Genomic DNA, 19,124 nt, shown 5'->3' with positions numbered 1-19,124 from the left:
AAAACAATTACACCCGCAGAAGTTGGGCGTGTGGTGCGCGATATCGCGGAAGAAAATAATCGGTCCTATTTTATTCGAGTACACCATTAATGCAGAACGATATCAGGATATTTTATTTCGGTTCATTGCACTCTTGGAAGAGGAAGACAGATACTGCTGGCTACAACATGATGGTGCGACATCGCACTACGCAGCTTCAACTTCTGATTTCGTTGAGAAATTCTTTGGTAATTGTGTTATCAGTCGAGGCTTGTGGCCACCAAGATCTCCAGATTTGACTGCGGCAGATTTTTTTCTATGGGGTTACCTCAAAGTAAAAGCCTACAGCAACAAACCACGAACTCTTGAACAATTGAAAGTCAATATTGAACAAACTGTATTAAATATCCAGCCACAAACTTTGAAAAAAGTTGCAAGAAACGCTGTAAAAAGAATTGAAGCTTGTATTCAAGAAGATTGCGGCCACTTCCAACATTTACTCTAAATGTAAGGTAATGGATGGTAATAATAAAAATTACATTTACACATGCCTTTTTATTATTTCAATACCTACCAATATAAGGTTGGGTTGTGTTTTATATGGGACAGCCTGTATATATATTTATATACAGGCTGCCCCATATATATATATTTTTTATTATTATTATTATTATTATTAATATTATTTAAATTAAACTTTTTGTAGTCCATCTACTCTGTATGTAAATTTTAGCCAATGATAAAATATTTTTTCAGCTACTCCTCATAGTAAAGAATTAGAGAACATTATTACCTTTACTTTTTTTTCATTACAGTGTTTTCAGGCTTAAGCCCATCTTCAGTAATGTTTTCTCCTTCCTTTAAATTTACACATTAAATTAATGTATAATACATTAAAGTCTATAGAACAAATATTTGTTCAGTCAATATTTTTTTTTAATATTTAAAACTTTATTAATATTTAAAATTTTCTTATAACATGATATCTGTATGTTAATGCAGTACTGTCCTGTATACTCATAATACATTTAAAACATAGTAATGTTCTAAATTAAAAAAAAAAAATTATTGACTGAACAAATATTTGTTTATAGATTTTAATGTATTATATTTTATTTTAATGTGTAAATGTAAAGAGAAAAGAAAAATTTTGGAGAAAACATTACTAAAGATGGGTTTATGCTTGCAAGTGCTATAATGAGCAAAAAAAAAAAAAGTAAAGGTAAGAATGTTCTTTAATTCTGTACTTTGTGGAGTGACTGAAAATTATTATATTATATGATATTTACACACTTAAGAAATTTGCTTGTTATGAAATTTCTTTCTCAAACTATTTTAAATTAAATAATTAAAAGAGTGAAAGTGTAATGAACATATGCAATGTGTGATGTTTATGTTATTTCACACTGTATATGAGTAAAAGCTAGGTGTCCAATTCAGTCATTAATAAACATCTATGACATCTCTAGGGCTTATTATAATCAGAAATAAAATTTAACCTATTAGTGTAACAAAAGTAAACATTGCATAGAGAATAACTAGGCTTTGTTTAGTTTTATAAATTATTAAGATTCTGGAAAGTTCTGAATGGAAACCAAATTTCCGGCATTCATATTACCAGACAGTATTTATTTAATATTACCAGAAATCCAAGAATGTATTTATTTTTTTCTATAAAATCAATGTTTTGTGAAACACTCCATATTATTATCTTCTTTGTCACTCCTGACACACTAGGCCATCTCCAGAATTTTAATGAGTAAAATTAACATATAAAATAAGAAACGTAAGTGGCTTCTGATTGTTTCTTTATTACATCTTTTTTTTGGTGTATTTTTACTGTAAATTTTCAATATTTGTTTAAAATATTTTTCATTATAAGTTGAGATGGGTTCATTTTATTATTTCACTTCATGTTTAAATACATAAAAATACAGTACATTTAAATACATTGTAACTTAAAAATAATATATTTTTATGTCAGAAGGGTGTATTAGCTTTAAATTGCTGAATTTTATTTTACATTTAGTTGGTTCATTAAATTATAATCTACTTTATGATGTGTATATTTATGTTTTCTTTTTATTGTTTGATAATATACACCGTCACTGAATGCTTTTAAATACTAAAGATGTATAATTCCAATTTTTGAAATTTAATGGTGTATGGTTAAAGATATAGAACTTTTATTTTTGTGGTTGTTAATTATAGTAATTAGCTATTACAAATAATAACTTGAAAGAGTAATTTTAATGTAATTATTATTATTTATTTTTATTTGTGTAGGAAATTGTACAGTTGTGTCAGAGTTACTGAAATGTGGTTATCGAAGTTTAGAAGCTAAAAATCAAAATGGACAAACAGCAGTCCATCTTGCAAGTGTTCTTGGTAAAAATGACATCCTACTTAAACTGATTGCTCATGGAGCCAATGTTAATTGTCGTGATACTGATGGGTGTACTCCACTACATGTAAGTTCTCTAATTAAAAAAGAAAAATTACTTTATTACTTATTTTGTGTTTTATTTTTGCATGCAAGATGAAATAAAGTATTTTTGAGGGTATTTTGGTGCTATGATAAATGTCAATGTTGGTAGCATTTATATAGGAAAGTAGAGTAGAGTAATGCACGTATGAACTTTTAAAAACTGCTGCTTGTAGTTTCATAATAAAAAATGTTATTAAATCATTATTTCTTTCAAGTTAGTCCTTATATAATAAATGAACCAGGAAATACATTTAAAAATTTTTTTTTAATGTATATACATTGCAATCTGTTCAATTAGTGAACAATAAACACCCCCACAGTCCAATGAGATGAGGGTGAAATGTATGACATATAAATGAAGTATATATTTGTCTTGTCATTAAGAAAATGATTGGCCTGATTTTAAAATCAGGCCGTTCATTCCTGAGACATGTGGTTAATTGAAGCCCAACCACCAAAGTACACAGGTAACCCACTGTCTAATATTTAAATCCATATAAAAGCAACTAGCTTTTACTAGGATTGAACCCCAAATACTTCAGTCGAAAATCAGCTCTTAAACAACTGATTTGTGACGAGTTAACCAGTAGACCAGCCCAGTGGGTTTGTATGTAATTGCAGGAAGTACATAATTGAATAGAACTCACAACTTGTGAGTTCTTTTTAGTCCTTTGATAAACTATAGTCTTGATTTTCAGATTGTAATTTATATTTATGAGATAGTTTCAAAATTTTTCATGGAATGAGCACTTGATTTTTGAAACAGAAATTATGTCAGTAGAGTCATTGTTTGTTAAGTTGGCAGCATTAATGATGTCATAATACAAGCAGAATCGGAATCATATCTTGTTTCTTTTCCATGCATAATATTTCAAATTGTTCATTATTGAACACTAAATATAAGAATTTAGTATTTTTCATAAACAATTACTATCAGAAACATTAACATTGCATGAAAAAGTTAACTTTTGAAGTGGCAATGAAAGTTAAAACAAATTACGTAGTGCTCAAGTATTTCCATAGAGATCTGTTAATGTTGATAACAGTTTTTACTTTGGGCACTTATATACTGCAACAAATTATATAAACTGTGCGTGTTCAAAATGATAGATGTTGTTGAGAAAAGAGCACCGGCAGTTTGAATAATTCTGGAAAGTTGTTACAGAATTCAACATTAGGACCTGAAGTATATCATACTCAACACATTATTTAAAAAAAAAAATTTCAGACCAGAAACAATGAAAATAACATCTAGGCAGCAACCAATATATTCTACCGATTTTGCACCAGCTTATTTTTTATTTTGAAATCAGCTCTGACACGAAAGTGATTAGGTATTAGAAGACTGTTGACAGTTGCATTTATAATTGCAAGCAGCTTAAGAAGATTCAAGAACTGTTCCAAAATTTAAAGTAAAGTATGCAGTTAGTGAAGAGAACATCTGTAAGCAAAGATAATTCTAAACATTTTGATGAATATAATTTCTGTGAACTAAACACACTTAAAGAACATTTGAAGATACCTATAATTAATGCATTAATATCATTTTTTTTAAATAAATAGCCAATGATCAAATAAAATTCTTTTTTTATTAAAGTAAGTGACTAAAGTAACTTTTTATTGATATATACTTTTACTGATACAGTCCAAGTTTGGTCTTGTGAAGTATGGATAATTGGATTTTTACTATGTATGTATGTGTTGTTTTCCAAGTGTTCTGAGTTTTTAAACTCATTATTATTTATTTTACTATTTTGCTTGCATTTATGAAAAACATTTAAATTTGAGCTCATAGTTGTACAAATATATTTCCAGTTTTTAATGCAAAAAAATGTTACATGAACAGAAAAGACTTTAAAAAAGTAATATTTCTTTTAGTGGTGCTGTTTCTTTAATAGGATGCAGGTTGTAGGTTTAGTACCATATAAAGTCATAATTACTTTTAAATTAGATTGGAAGACCCTGTTACATGCTTTGTTTTTGGGATATGTTTAATTTTAATTAGTGGCAGACTCAACTGGTCAGCCTGAAATCATCCAACCTTTGAAAGACCAATCCTAAACAGTAGCTGGATTGATTAGTTTTTTTGTTAACAAAAGCATAGTAACATATTGGCTGAAGTATCACAAAAATCCCAAACCCATTGAGTTTTTGGATAAATAATTTTTTTGTTGATATAAAATAAAGTTTGTGTAATTTCTATCAGTCTGTTAAAAAGCTTTTTATTTTTCACAAAAAAACAGTAACAATTAGAATCATTGAAAATAAAAAAATATAAGAAAAAATTAAACTTAAAAAATAATTTTATTAAGTTAATTTTATTCTGTACTTAAGACTTTTTTCTGTTATAATTTTTGTTGTAGTATGCTTGCCAAAAAAACCTTCCTCTTACAGTTTCATGGTTGATTCAAAAAGGTAGTGCAAATATACAGATTAGAAATACAAAAACAGGTAGGTTTTATTTAACATTGCTATAAATAATTATGTTTTTTATATTATATATATTTTTTATCCAATAAAAACTGAATTTTTAGTTTTTACAAATCTATTCTAATAATATGGTTGCAGGTAACTCTAATCAGACTAATCTCTTGATTAAAAACAAAATTGCAATTTATTCAATAAAAGCTATTGTATTTGAAAGTAAAGCATTTAAATGTGGGTGTAGCTTTAAATGTGACTTTTGAAAGCAGTTGAACTGCTTTTTACAGTTTCTCTAAATTATATTCTCTAATAAATTAAATGTTTGGTGTTATTTAGACACACATTACATGAAGATAAAAAAGTAATTACTAAACACAAATTACTTTAAAAACTCCAAATCTTATATAGTGAAATTCAGAGGTAAACACTCGGAACCATTTGAGATCAAAACAGGATTGTACCAAGGTGATGGAACCCCACCACTATTATTCAACTGCACTCTGGAAATGATAATGAAGGATTGGCTCCAAAAATGTCCCCTAAACTTTTTACATAATTTTTTCACTGCTTTATGTAATAACAATTTTTTTTTGTAATTATATGAAAATTGTCTACATATTCTACAAATATGATGTTTATTATCCCATATAATAAAGATATTAAAATTTTGTGTGAACAGTTTTCAACAATGTTTATTTTAGAAATTTAACATTTTTAAGAAGTATAAAATTTTAGTTATTTTGCAACATCTTCCTAAAGATTCCTTGCAGATGCTAAATAATTCATGTTGAAATACATATATATAACAATAGATTTAAAAAAAATTCATAATGCAACTTTTGCATATGCGATTGTATTATACTGTTTTCAACTTAGGCCACATCCATTTGTCTTGAATTTGTCTTAATGTATAATTGAATATTGATTCATTGATAAAAAAAATAACCATAATTTTTTTTAAGTGTGATTTATTTGTTGTCATCTTATCTTAGAGATTGATGTTTTTGAGTTAGTTTTGCTGGAACATCAGAAGATATCTTTTCTGTCAATTGTGGGGCTCCTCAGGGCTCGGTCCTGGTACCATTATTATTTATTTTATTCATTGGTTATCTTGGTTGAATTGGAAATTTCCCTATTTTCAACATCTAGGAACAAATGAGATTTGCTCTCTTCTTTAGACTCCTAAACTTACTGCGAGAAGCAGATAGTTTTGACAACAGTATTATATTGCTTTGAGTTTCTAGAAGAAGTGTAAGAAATTTCTATCCGTTTCCTACCTCTTGCTACAACTGTCTGTCTCTCTACAAGAAATGTAAGATAGTGGCAATCAAATTCTCGAATATAATTGATTTCTTTGAGACTGATAGCAAGGAATTTAGGTGTAAACTCAGGGATCTCTGTATCTGTACCAAGATTAAACAACAAAATATGATTGTTGAAAATTCAATAATATTATTATTATTATTATTTTAGTGAATATCTATGAAATGTTTTTGTTTTCTGTTTATTATATTTATAATTGTTTTGTATTATTGTAATTATTGTTTTGCAGTTATTAACACAGCATGTGGCTTCTGCTGTTTTGCTGTATTATTATATAATAATACAGCAATAATAATTATTATTATAGGGATGTGATTGCAGTCTTTACTTGGTTATGTAAAACCATTTTTTTTTATTACAGATTGAATTAAATTTGTTAATTATGACATTTAAAAACTCATGTCATAATACTTTCACTTGCATTTATGGTGATGCAATGACTGAAAGTAATAAGTACTTGGTGAAAGCAAATACTTTCAGCAAGTACTTTACTTTTTGAAAATAAATTACTTGTTTGATCTTATATAAACTGTTCTATATAGTTATCTTTTATATGAAAATTGTTGTGATTGTTACTGCTGAGGTAATACGTGCATTAACAAATATTTTCAGGGTGGGTTCCACTTCATGAAGCTGCTAGTCGAGGATACATAGATGTAGTAAAAACTCTAATTAGTATGGGTGCTCCTTTACGACCACGTACTTCAAAGCAAGAAACTCCTGCTCGACTTGCAGAAGCAAATGGCCATATTGACTGTTCAAAAATTTTAGGTTTGTCGTCAGTACTAAATCTCATAATTTTTTTTTATTTACAAGGTTTGATAAAAAAAAATTACATGGAATTTTTTAATTTCCCAGGCTGTATAAGTCCAATTGTCACAATTCCTTTTTTTTTGTATTGGTACACTTGTCCCTAACATATATTTACATTGGTAGCCATGTTGGATGTTTAGTTTATTGTTGGCTGTCGAAAAAATTACATGTATTTTGGTATGGCAGTAATTTTTAACTTGTGGGAAAAATGGAACAAAGAATTTGCATTAAATTTTGCTACAAGAATGTAATGAAATGCAGCACTGCATTGGAAATGTTGAACTTTGCTTTTGGCTATTCAGTGCGATTCAAGTGTTCACAATTGGTACAGATGCTTCCAAGAGGGCCATGGAGATGTTTAAGATGATGAGCACTCTGGACTTCCCAGCACATCAACATCCAATGACAATGGTGAAAAAGTGAAGAAAACAATTATGGACAATCGCTGAATCACTATCACAAAGTCAATAAGGATTACTACTTGGAAGCTCTATGCTGCTTGCGTGAAGCAATGCAAAGAAAATGCCCAGATTTGTGGTGAAACAATTCATGGCAAGTGTATCACAATAACATAAGCCAGAAAAATTTGGGTCATGGAATATTTTTTAACTTTTGGTAATGTATTTTTTAGCACTGAATCCAAAAATAACCTTCATTTTTTCCATCATGTCAGGATGTTTTTACAAGTTGTAAAAAGTTGAAAAATTGCAAAAATGTAATACTTTAAAATAGACAAAAGGTTTTTTTTTATGATAAATTAATATAATATATTAATTTTTTTGGCTTATACTATGCATTCTTATAGCTAAACAGTTGAGTGGTCTGAAGAGGATGGCAGGAGAGGGGGGTTTGGGTTGAAGATGATGAGATGGTGGGAAAGCTTGGCCAACAGGTTGTGACAAGCTCGTGCGCTGTGCAACTACTTCAGTGCTTTTTCAACCATCAGCATGTGTAAATTAGTTTTTTCTGTTCTCCATGATCAAACGTGTTTTTGTCAGTGGAAAATATATTTTCAGACCATAAATCAAACTATCCGTTTTCAAAATGGCTACAAGAGGCTGCAAAAATTCTGCAGATTCTTTTTGTTACATTTGTGGTGAGTTAATGGTGGAAAGGCAAAAATAAATACAACAAGTTCATTTGACAACTGTACCTCACATATCAGAATGAAAATAGGAGATTAAGATAGAACTTAGGCACCCCACTATGTTTGCTACACGTGTGTTGAAGGACTTAGATGATGGTCAAAGGGTGAACAAGAAGCGTTCAGATTTGGAGTTCCAGTGGTGTGGCGAGAGTCATGAAATTTTTTGTTTGACCATTGTTCACGTTTTCAATTTGATGAATAAAAAAAGAATCGTCTATCCGCTTTATGCTTGATTCCACATGGTTCAGATATACCAGTGCAAATTCCACCAGAAAATTTACCTGAAATAGACTGTTTCACAAGGGATTTAAATAAAGATAACATCGAGGAGTACAAACCTGAAGATAGCTCTGCACCAGAGATTTATTCACAGTTTGAACTAAATGATTTTTTCACAAAAGTTTTCCTTGCACCTCTGCATATCAAGTTAGTCTTGATGAAACAATTTGTTGAAGCCTTACCAGAAGAAGGTAATTGTTTTAAGTAGATCTGTGACAAATTTCCAGTCTTGTCAACTGCCAAACTAAAAGAGGGTATCGTTACTGGTCCCTGACAATAGAAAACTTCTCAAAGATGGTAATTTTGAAAAAAAAAATGAAAGGTGCAGAAAAGGAAACCTGGGGAGCCTTTAAAGATGTAGTAACCAAGTTTCTGGGCAATAAGAAGGATCCAAACTTCAAATCAATTGTTGAGACCATGCTGCAGAAGTACAAAAATTTAGGCAGTTCCATGAGCTTGAAGGTTCACTTTGTAAATTCACTTGTGGACTATTTTCCTGAAAATCTGGTTGCTGTTAACGAAGTGATGGGTGAGAAATTTCATCAGGAAAGAAATGGAAAAGAGGTGTCAAGGAAAATGGACTAGTATGATGATGACAGACTATTGTTGGATGTTATATCAAGATGACCCCTATAGAGAACATAGAAGGAAAAGCGCGAAGCAGAGTATCACCCGTCCAAAGAAACTTTGACATGTGGAATAAAATTGTAAGTATTTTACACACTTCATTATTAAGGGGGAGTGGTTTCCAAAGGCATGACATTCCTCATAAAAATTAATTAAATAAATAAAAATAGATTAATTTAAAAATGCACTATAATAAAAATTAGGCTTATTTTGTGGCAATTTTCATGAGAAATTATGGAGTCAGTGACTCCCCCTGCCCACCTCTTCAGATCACTCAACTGTTAGCTATAAAAATGCATAGTATAAGTCAAAAAAGCAAATATATCATATCAATTTATTATTAAAAAAAAAAAAACATTTTATATCTATTTTGTTGTATCACATTTTTGCATTTTTTCAACTTATTACAAATTTTCAAAAACTAAAAAACACAATCATCGCAGGCTTGTTTAATGCATCTCCTCCACACTTCACTGCTTGTTTGTGAATTTTTGGCTGAAAACAACACTGTTATGATGTCTCAGCCTCTGTATGTGCCGAACATGGCCCCCTGCAATTTCTTTCTGTTCCCAAAGCTGAAAAAAGCCATGAAACACCACATTTTGCCAACATTGAAGAGATAAAGACGGTATTGCTAAAGGAGTTAATTGCCATACTGGAAATTGCATTTCAGAGGTGCTTCAAAGATTGGAAAAAGCACTAGCACAAATGTATTATATCTGAAAAGGATTTATTTGAAGGTGACAATAAATTTTTTTTAGAAAAATTGAAATTTGGCGTATTTTTTTTATCAAACTTCATATGTTTATATTGTGTGTTTGAATTTTATCATTGTAGAAGAAATTGTTTATTATTATTGAAGTGCTGTATTTTAAGTATTTATCTTTATTTTTGTTGATGTAATAGAATTGTTTTAAAATAAACTAATAAAAAAAAAAATTAAAATATATATATATATAGCTTTGCAGATGAAGTTGATGTTATTAGCTATATATATATATAGATAGCAATCGTAACACTTTGCTAACTCAGTGAAAGCAGACATCTTCTGATGAATTGTTCCTAATTGACAGTTGTTTCTATGATTGTGCAATTGCATTGGTCTGACAGAAAAAATATTTAATTTTTAGGTAATATTTTTTATTCCAGAAATCAGCTTACTGTAAAATGTCTTATTTCCAGTTAAATTTTTATCATTAAAATTAAGTTAAAAATTGCTTAAGTTAGTATTTTGTTAAAAATATGTTGTAACAAATAATTATTTAGCTTTATTTTTACCTCAGTTGAATTATAAGCAGTGAAAAACTGTATAATTTCTTTCTCTTTCATAGTTATTTTAAATTAAAGACTTTGTAGACAATTAACATAAAATAAATTCTAAATTATTCTGTAGAGAAAATATCTCATATACCAAAATAATTATATCATAAATAAATAGTTGATAGAATAATTTAGTAAAAACACACAAAATGTTCAGTCTAATGGATAACTAATTTTTTTCCATTCTGTAATTTGGTAAGAAGTAAAGTTTTTTATTTAGAAAAAGTAAAGTTTCTTAATTTAGAGAAAAGTTTTATTTAGTATAATTTTTATTTAAGGCCATAAATCCATGAAAGTTAGATATTTTTTTTTTCAATTTGCATGTGCTATGATCATTTAGCCCCTAATAAATTCCAGTAATACACAAGGAAACTAAACCTAATTTTGACTTCAGTTATTTCAAGAAACCAGTTTATTAAACATAGTGTTGTTTATTGATATTTTAATGTTACTTCGCACCTTTTAGTTTTCATGATAAATAATAATTTAATAAATTGTTGATGTGTTTCAGGTGTGGAACCATCAGAATTTAGCAATTCAGGTCTACCCAGGATTAGAATCTAGTATTTGTTTACAATTTTAATTAACCTGTAAAAACAGTATATTCAAATAATTTCAGAATTAGTATGAATTGTATATTGTGTTGTAATGATAAACTCAGGCATTCCATCATTAAATGAGCAACATTTTTGAAACGCCAAGGCTTCCAAGATATACTTATCACTAAAGGTTTAAGTAATGTACCATCTACAAAACCGCAAACTAAAACAATCGGTCTTTCTTTGAATTGTTTGTCTTCAATACACTTTCCATTTTTGAGATAGAGTGTTTTGTTCAGTAAAACTAGAAAAAATAAATCGGTTCATCTCAATTGCTGATATCCTTTGGTTCGTAACCTGTGGTTATTAACTTAATTTTATTTTTCAGTCACTAAAAGTTGCGTTGTCTACATGATCAGCCTCACCTAAAATTTGATTATAACAAATAGAATGTCTCGGCCAAAATTTCTCTAGCCATCGATTAGAATCTCTGAACATTGTAACTTCTCTTTACTTAGTTGCAGTTTCTTTCACTTATAGTTGCAGGATAGGCTCAGAAATTGGAAAATTTCTTGATCCTGCATGGGTGAACCATTTAAATAAAATGGAATTTATTTCCATATTTTTCCTTTTAGTCTGCCATCGACAATTAGCATTCCTTTCATCCTTAACCATTCTTCCTTGATTTTATCATATTTTTTATAATGCTGTAAATTTGTGTTTTCTTGCATTTAAACTTTTCACAGAATTCTTCCATGTTTGTTTTAGAAATTAATAACTTCTATTTTGTCTTTTAAACATAAAATATTTTTACTTGGCATAATTAAGAGCAAAATTTGAAAAAAGAGAAATGCACATGCATAAATCTAAAATAGGTTACAGTATTTAGAGTGTTAAATTAAACAAAAAATAAATAAACTCTAAACTTATATTCAAACTCTAAATATATCATCTAAATTAAACCAGGCATTTTTTTTATTCTGCTTACATTATCACATATAATGAACAGGAAAACTGTTGATGGTGTATTATGCATAAATACATCCACATTTATAATCCGTTTATAAAGTGGAATTTATATTTAAATTAACAAAATTACATAATTTTGTCGATAGCAAAAAAAAATATTTAATATTCAAAAAAAAGATCATTTGCTTGATTTAACAACTGAAACCTAGCAATTCCTGCACGAGTTCTTTTAGATATTTTAGATTCCTCACTCTTCCCTCCATTTATATTTTTCAGTTACTATTTATTTCAATAAGTTTCAGTAAGCAGTCAGAACTGAAACATAATTCTTTCATACTTATGACACCTAGCATAAAAATCTGTCTTACCCAAAACACAGGACATACATCTATAAATATCTACCTTATTATGCTTGTTTATTATAAGCTACTACCACGTATTAAAATTGAAGCCAATCAAACAGGATTTAGGGAGATTTTGCTGGTGATAATATTCGGTAAGCGAATATCTGTGTGATGAGCCATAATTGTCTATTTTTCATCATTTTCTGGATACTCAAACAAGGATAATCAAAATGTGTTATATCTTATGGAAATTATCTTTAATTGTGCTTTATTTGTAATATGCTGCTGTAGTATGGTTGAAAATAGTGTGTTATAACTGTAATTTTGGTATTAGTTTGTGACACTGTTGTTTTACACTACACTTGCCATATTGATTTATTATTTCTATATATGTGGTGTTATGTGATAATAATGTAAAATAAATAAATAGATATCAAACAATCAAAACGTAAAACTAGAACAACAATAAATGCTCGTGACAAAATGAAAATTATTATTGCTTCCAATCATAGTGTTCATTGCTTTCAGTAAAATTATTCTTAGTTGATATGTATAGAAATTCTAAGAAACAATTAACTTGTTGACAAAATATAGCGCATGGATTGTTGCCTGCTACTGAACTTTATTAATGTCAGTCAGTTTATAGGCCAAAAATTGCAGCCATAAATTAGACAGCTTATTTTGTGCTAAACAACAATTAGTCATCTAGTGCATTTATTATTTTACAAATTGTGGTTTGAGTACAATCTGTTTTTTAATCATTTTATTTTATTACAGGTTCTTGTTTTTTTAAATTTCCTTTCAGTTGTATGGGATTAATTTAACATGTGAAATTAAAAGTAAAATCGATGTTTCTTTTCCATTTCAGTCTTCAAGAGATTAATTTTTATTAAAATAAAACCATATATTTTGAGGAGGTTTCACTATAATAAATTATGGTAAAAAGCTTTTGAAAAGACGTGCAGGCAGTTTATTAAGACACATTGAAAGAGGGATTTTCTGATTGTTAATAGTTTACAGTTAACATACTTATAATTTTGTTTGGTTTGTTTTATAAAAGTGTTATTATTTTTTGTACTTTATATTATATTAGAAAATTAAACAAACTGGAATAAACAAATTATGTTCTTTCTTAGAAAATAAGGGTGTTTAGTATAATACACATATATATCTACATAATATGAAACAGATTATTTATGTCTATTATTAAAAAAAAATAATAGATGTTATTATTATTGAATGGTGTTATTGAATTCAGTAGGCTTGGATTGAATTATATACATAGAATTTAGGGAATACCAAAATTGATGCCAGTACTTGTTAATTGTTAACAATTTTTCTTAGTATTAAAACAAGTTAGCTTATGTTTAGGCTTGCACGCATGCGCACGTGTGTGTTTGTGTTAATGCTTTAGAAATTGTTCAGTAGGTATTTGATTATAGATCTAGAATACTTTTAACAAAAATTTAATTTTTCACTTTTGTTGGCTTTAACCATTACTAATCTTGTAATATTTTTATGCTGCTTTTCTTTTATGGATAATAAATAAAGAGGTAAATACTGCAAGTTTTTTTTGTTATAAAAAACTTAATTACATTTATATTTCATCTTATTCTCATGTTATAATAATTGGGTCCTTATCTGTCAATTAAAATTTAAAGAATTTGTGTGTCTTATTGTTCAAAGAAATACTTAATTATCAAAAATGAAAAACTAGAATGATTATCAATTTGGGATAACAATCTTTAAGAATATTGATAAAAATACTGTGAAAGTAATTACTGAGATGATTCTAAAGTTCATTTTATTGAATAAATCAATCAAAAAATAGTTTTTAAAAATAGACAGTAAGAAAAAGAAGATAATATTAGTTGTTGGCTGGTTGGTGGGGGGTGGGGAAGAATGAAATATTCTTCCTATATTCCTAAACATGTTTTTAAACAAATTTAATATATTTCAGAATAAATTAGTTCATAAAATGTATAAATAAAGTATAATTTTATTAATATAATAGTTAAAATGTTAAATAATATCAACTCATCTTCTAAAAAGATGTTACAAACATTTTTGAAAAATTCAACAAATTTTTTGCTACTAACTGTCAAAATGTATTATCATTGTATTTACTAACTTACCATTGCCTGAGTAGGACTCTATGAGAATAAACAAAAATGCAACAATTTATTTGATTCTACCAAACCTGCTTATATGCTGATTAGTGTGCTCTGGCTACTGATATGATAAAATTGCTCAAAATTAATGCTTGTGTAAAAAGCTAAAGAAAATAAGTATAAGTTAAAAAACAATTAAAAAAGGTATGAGAATATATTGATTTAATTAGATGTATTAGATTTTTCATGCATAATATAAACTCTTTTTCTCAAAACTTTGAGTGATACTGGGTACATTTGGATTTGAAATAAACTTGAAAAATATTCGAAATTTTATTAATAAATTTTAATATTAATTTATTATTTAATTATTGTTTCTCTTTATAGATTTTTTCAAAGTTTGTGAAGGCAGTCAGAGTTGTATACTCTCTACTCAGTATTCTGTATTCTCTCTTGATGTAAGCAAATAACAGTATTCAAGAATATCAGATTTATAGAAAAAAAATTTTCTCTGAAAAAATTTTCTCAAGATGAAAGTCAAGTGTTTAAATTTTCTGCTTAGGATGGGGATGATTCCTCCAGTAGTTGTTTGAAGTACTATTTAATGTCTTTGTTTAAATTGATACAAAATGAACTTGGTCAGTGTTTTTTTTTAATGATTGAGCCATTCAGAAGCATTGAATCAGACAGACAGACAGCTAGAAGCCTATATGTGAAGATAATTATCTCAAAAGAAACGTATTATGCTGTACACAAGATTCTTCCACCATCACCAATATCCTAATGCTGTATTGGTGTTTTGTACCAATTTTATTCTCTTATTTATCAGATGGACTTATTGTCCTATGGTCAAACGTTTTATATTTTTGTGAAATGTTAGAGCTATATTCTGGTAGCTTCTTTTATTTCAAAGTGGTGGCAGCTGTTGTTCTTAAACCGTAACAATAGAGAGGAATTTTTCATTGCCAAGCCAACACCACCTGGTTTTCCTCCATTCCTTGTCATCTTATTCCTATGTGAGCAGCTATACTTTCACCTTTATGCTTTACCATCTTTAAGTCTAATGTCAGTCTATGAGACTTCTGTTACTGTATGGCATCGTTCCTTTCTCAGTAAACAGTTAAATACTTATGTTTGTTTTCAATAAACATATTTATCATTTTCCCTTTGGACATTTTATTTTAAAAGATTTGAAAAAAGTATGTCACAAGAAAAACTGTAAAAATACCTCTTTAATAATCATTGGTCAGTGATATGTCCAGTATCTTTTGAGACAGTGCTTATGATATTGCTAATTCATGTAGGCAATTTTTAGCACTACCTAAACCAACAAAAAATTCAATTACGATTGACAGTTTTTTTTTGTAATTTAAATTTTTACTTTGCTCCTTCAATTTCTTAGTGGAGTTCAATTTGTTTAACAAAATTAGTGAGGCCTCTTTTTTCATCATATGTTTTATTAATTACTGTAGAAAGGTAAATTAGGCAATGAACAAGTAACCAAGCATTATTTTGATTAACTAAAAGTGATGTGGTATGTAATTATTTTGTACTGAACCTCCATTACTTGAGAAATATTAAGTGGATACATTTATTTTTTTTATGATATGAAATAAGGTTTCTCAACCAAATTACAGTTTAGAATAAAAAAGGATGTACCTGTTGTAGAAGGAGACAGTAATAGAGGGCATTTATGATGATGCTGAATGAGCATAGAGACTATTCTGGTGAGGCGAACTGTTATTTTTTGTTACATGTTTCTTTCTATTTTCACAGTTGATGTAAACATCTTGATATATCCATGATAGAAATTTCACAGAACATACTGTAGAAGAAAAATGTATTTTTTTTTTTAAATCATGAGTCATTGGTTTTAAACATTACTTTGATTATGTACTTGTTTGTTACCTTAGTAATTTAGTGAAATTTTCTTTATAGATAATTTTAAAAGCCCAGAACCAAGAACATTAAAGCAAAGTTGGTATCATGGTACTCTTGGGAGAATTGAAGCTGTCGCAATGTTGACACAAGCTGGTAACAAAGATGGAAGTTTTCTTGTCCGTTACAGTGATCGAAGCGATGCTGATATATTGACTATGATACATGATAAGAAGGATTATCATTTCCAAGTTCAGAGAGAGGTAAAAATTCAGAATTACATAGAATTTTTTTCTCTTTTGTATAGTTATTTGTTTTCTTTTTGTTTATTAAAAATAAATCAATATTATGTAATTTTTCAGAGATTTGAATATTTAAGTATTTAAATGTTTATCTTTTATTATCTTATTCATTATTTTGAGTAATAATATGTGCAGAGTAAATGAGTTCATGAGAAGACACAAATTCAGTAATACTGTGTGTTAATTCATCAAAAAAGTTCAACATTTTTATATTGTCACAAAACAATTCAACCAGGTTCCCTAATAAATTATTTTTTGGTGATTTCTCTTGCACTCCACATGTAGGATTTTAATTGAGAAATTGTGACTGAAGTAAAAGAGTAGACGTGTGAGAATTATGTATATTATATTGTATATTATATATTTTTATTATGTTGTTGATAAGATATTTTTAACTCATAGTAGTTTAAGAATTTCCTTGTTAATGAAATAGATCCTGTTCAATGTTGTGTTGTATCATACAAAGCAAAGTAATAAATAGTTTAACAAATTGCTTCCTAACAGAAAAATATAATTATCTCGTTAAAATTAAATAAAATTACTTTTCAATTTTTTCTTTTTGTAGATGTGTTTATGATATTTTGGTATTATACAATGAAAAAATCAGTTTAGAGCATGATTTACTGCTTAAAAATTAAATAATATTCTTCAAAATATTTAACACACTTTAGAAATAGAAAACAGTATACATATTGTTTTTTTTAAATATGAACATAAAAAACTGAAGCTTTTAATTTATAAATGCATGTAGCTACTGAAAATGAGTTTACTGTATTAGAAAGAAATTAATTAATAATTGTCAATTTAAATATAAAAATAAAATGAACAAATTAACCACCTTGAAAAAACAAAAAGTAAATTTTTTAAAAAACATTTAATTAAGTAAAAAATTGCTTTTAAACTAACAGCAAAATAATTTAATAACTTAATAACAGAAAATCAAATTCAAGTGTTTTTATTTTAGCAGGTTTTATAAAATGAAATATGAAGAGTAAAATCGCAATAAACAATGTACTTGAACAATGACGATCTAAAACAACTTAATTCTAGAAAATTTATTTTTACAAATACTGACTACTATAAGAATTTTCTCAAATTGTGCAATTACCTCGATAAACACCAATAGATACATTATGTATTCTAGCAACCCGTTGCATGTGTGAAATAATAAATACTGAAATGTTAAGACGCCTCTCTTGTGAAGAAATTGATTTAGGTGATTATGATTCATTAGACTGTGCAACCTATTTGAGGAAAAAAATCAGTAAAGCTTTAAAATCAGATAATGAAAATTGTTCTAAGACTGGAGGTCTTCCTAAGGTCATTACTATAAAAATTTTGCTAGTCATGTTGACTAGAAATATCGATGTATCTCAAGGATTTTCTAATGGTACTATAGGTATTGTGAAAAGTATAAAAAAAAAATGTTGATGATAAAAGTGATGTTCAACAAGTAATGATTACTTTATCTTCTGAGGAAGAACGTACAGTTGAAAGAATAAGTGTTAAATTTGAATTTATGGACAAAGTTTTCATCATGCGGAAACAATTTCCTATATGTTTAAGCTATGCTATCACCATATATAAATCACAAGGAATGAGTATAAAAAATGCCTTCATAGATGCTGGTAATAATATTTTACAGTTGGTCAAGCATATGTTGCTTTTTGAAGAACGTCTATTGAGGGATTGCATTTATTCAATTTTGATCCATCCACGATCAAGGTCAGTTCTGAAACAATACATGAATACAATAGATTAAAAAGTAAATATAGGTCTGATCTTTAGTTCTTGAAGAAGGAAAAATGAATTTAAATAAAGTCCAGGATGATATTTGGGTTATGCCTAAACATATCAATGAGTGCCAAGAATCGAATGATGCAAGTGATATAAACCTCACAAAAGATAGAGAATTGCATGGATTATCTAATGATGATTCAGTTATTCAATGTTTGTTTTATTGTTCATTATTAAAGAATGAGATCCTGAAATTACCGAAAAATCATATATTACATATGTTACTTAAAAATTATATAAATAGAGCAAACCTAGACATGATAAAAATAAGAAAATTTGTACATAAGAATTTCAATATTCATTGACAAGATGCTGTTGAATTTTTCACATATTTAATTGACAAAGTTGAACCTTTCAAGAACATTATAAAACACACTATCCAATATACGATTATTTGTGCAAATGATAAATGTAAGTATGCTTCAGAGCACAAAGAAAATAATTTAGTTTTCCACATAGATATTAAAACGGTTAGTTTAAAGAAAAATAACAGTTTAAGTCTCCGAGATTTAATTCAAAATTTTAGTGAAAAAACTCATGTCGAAGGTAGTTGTACTGAATGTGGAAACATAGATTTCATACGTAGAATGGAAATTTATTCATTAGGAAAACTGTTGATTATTCAAATAAAATTATTTGAAAACGATGCAGTATGTTTACGCAAAATAACTGAAACTAAAGGAATAAAAAATCTAATGATGCTTGCAAACGATTCCGGAAAAAATATAAAGTTATAAGTGCAATATTTCATCACGGGCAGTCAATGAAAGAAGGACCATTATAA

The 19,124-nt window shown here is 28.0% G+C and overlaps 1 protein-coding gene across 6 annotated transcripts in view; it reads left to right on the top strand.

The window, feature by feature from the left end:
* Nucleotides 1-19,124, top strand: part of Shark (SH2 ankyrin repeat kinase) — a 109,587-nt gene that overhangs the window by 55,806 nt on the left and 34,657 nt on the right. For all 6 annotated transcript variants that reach the window (XR_012756261.1, XR_012756260.1, XR_012756266.1 and 3 more), the window contains exons 5-8: nucleotides 2,266-2,450; nucleotides 4,831-4,918; nucleotides 6,827-6,985; nucleotides 16,302-16,504. Coding sequence is in view for 1 of the 6 variants with exons in the window: in XM_075365221.1 (XP_075221336.1) it covers nucleotides 2,266-2,450; nucleotides 4,831-4,918; nucleotides 6,827-6,985; nucleotides 16,302-16,504 (635 nt within the window). In the remaining 5 variants the exon portion in view is untranslated. The remainder of the gene's footprint in view (nucleotides 1-2,265; nucleotides 2,451-4,830; nucleotides 4,919-6,826; nucleotides 6,986-16,301; nucleotides 16,505-19,124) is intronic.

This window comes from Lycorma delicatula, chromosome 1 (genome assembly GCF_047948215.1).
Source record: "Lycorma delicatula isolate Av1 chromosome 1, ASM4794821v1, whole genome shotgun sequence".
NCBI classification, from domain to species: Eukaryota; Metazoa; Arthropoda; class Insecta; order Hemiptera; family Fulgoridae; genus Lycorma; species Lycorma delicatula.
This window is presented reverse-complemented; position numbering and strand designations above follow the sequence as displayed.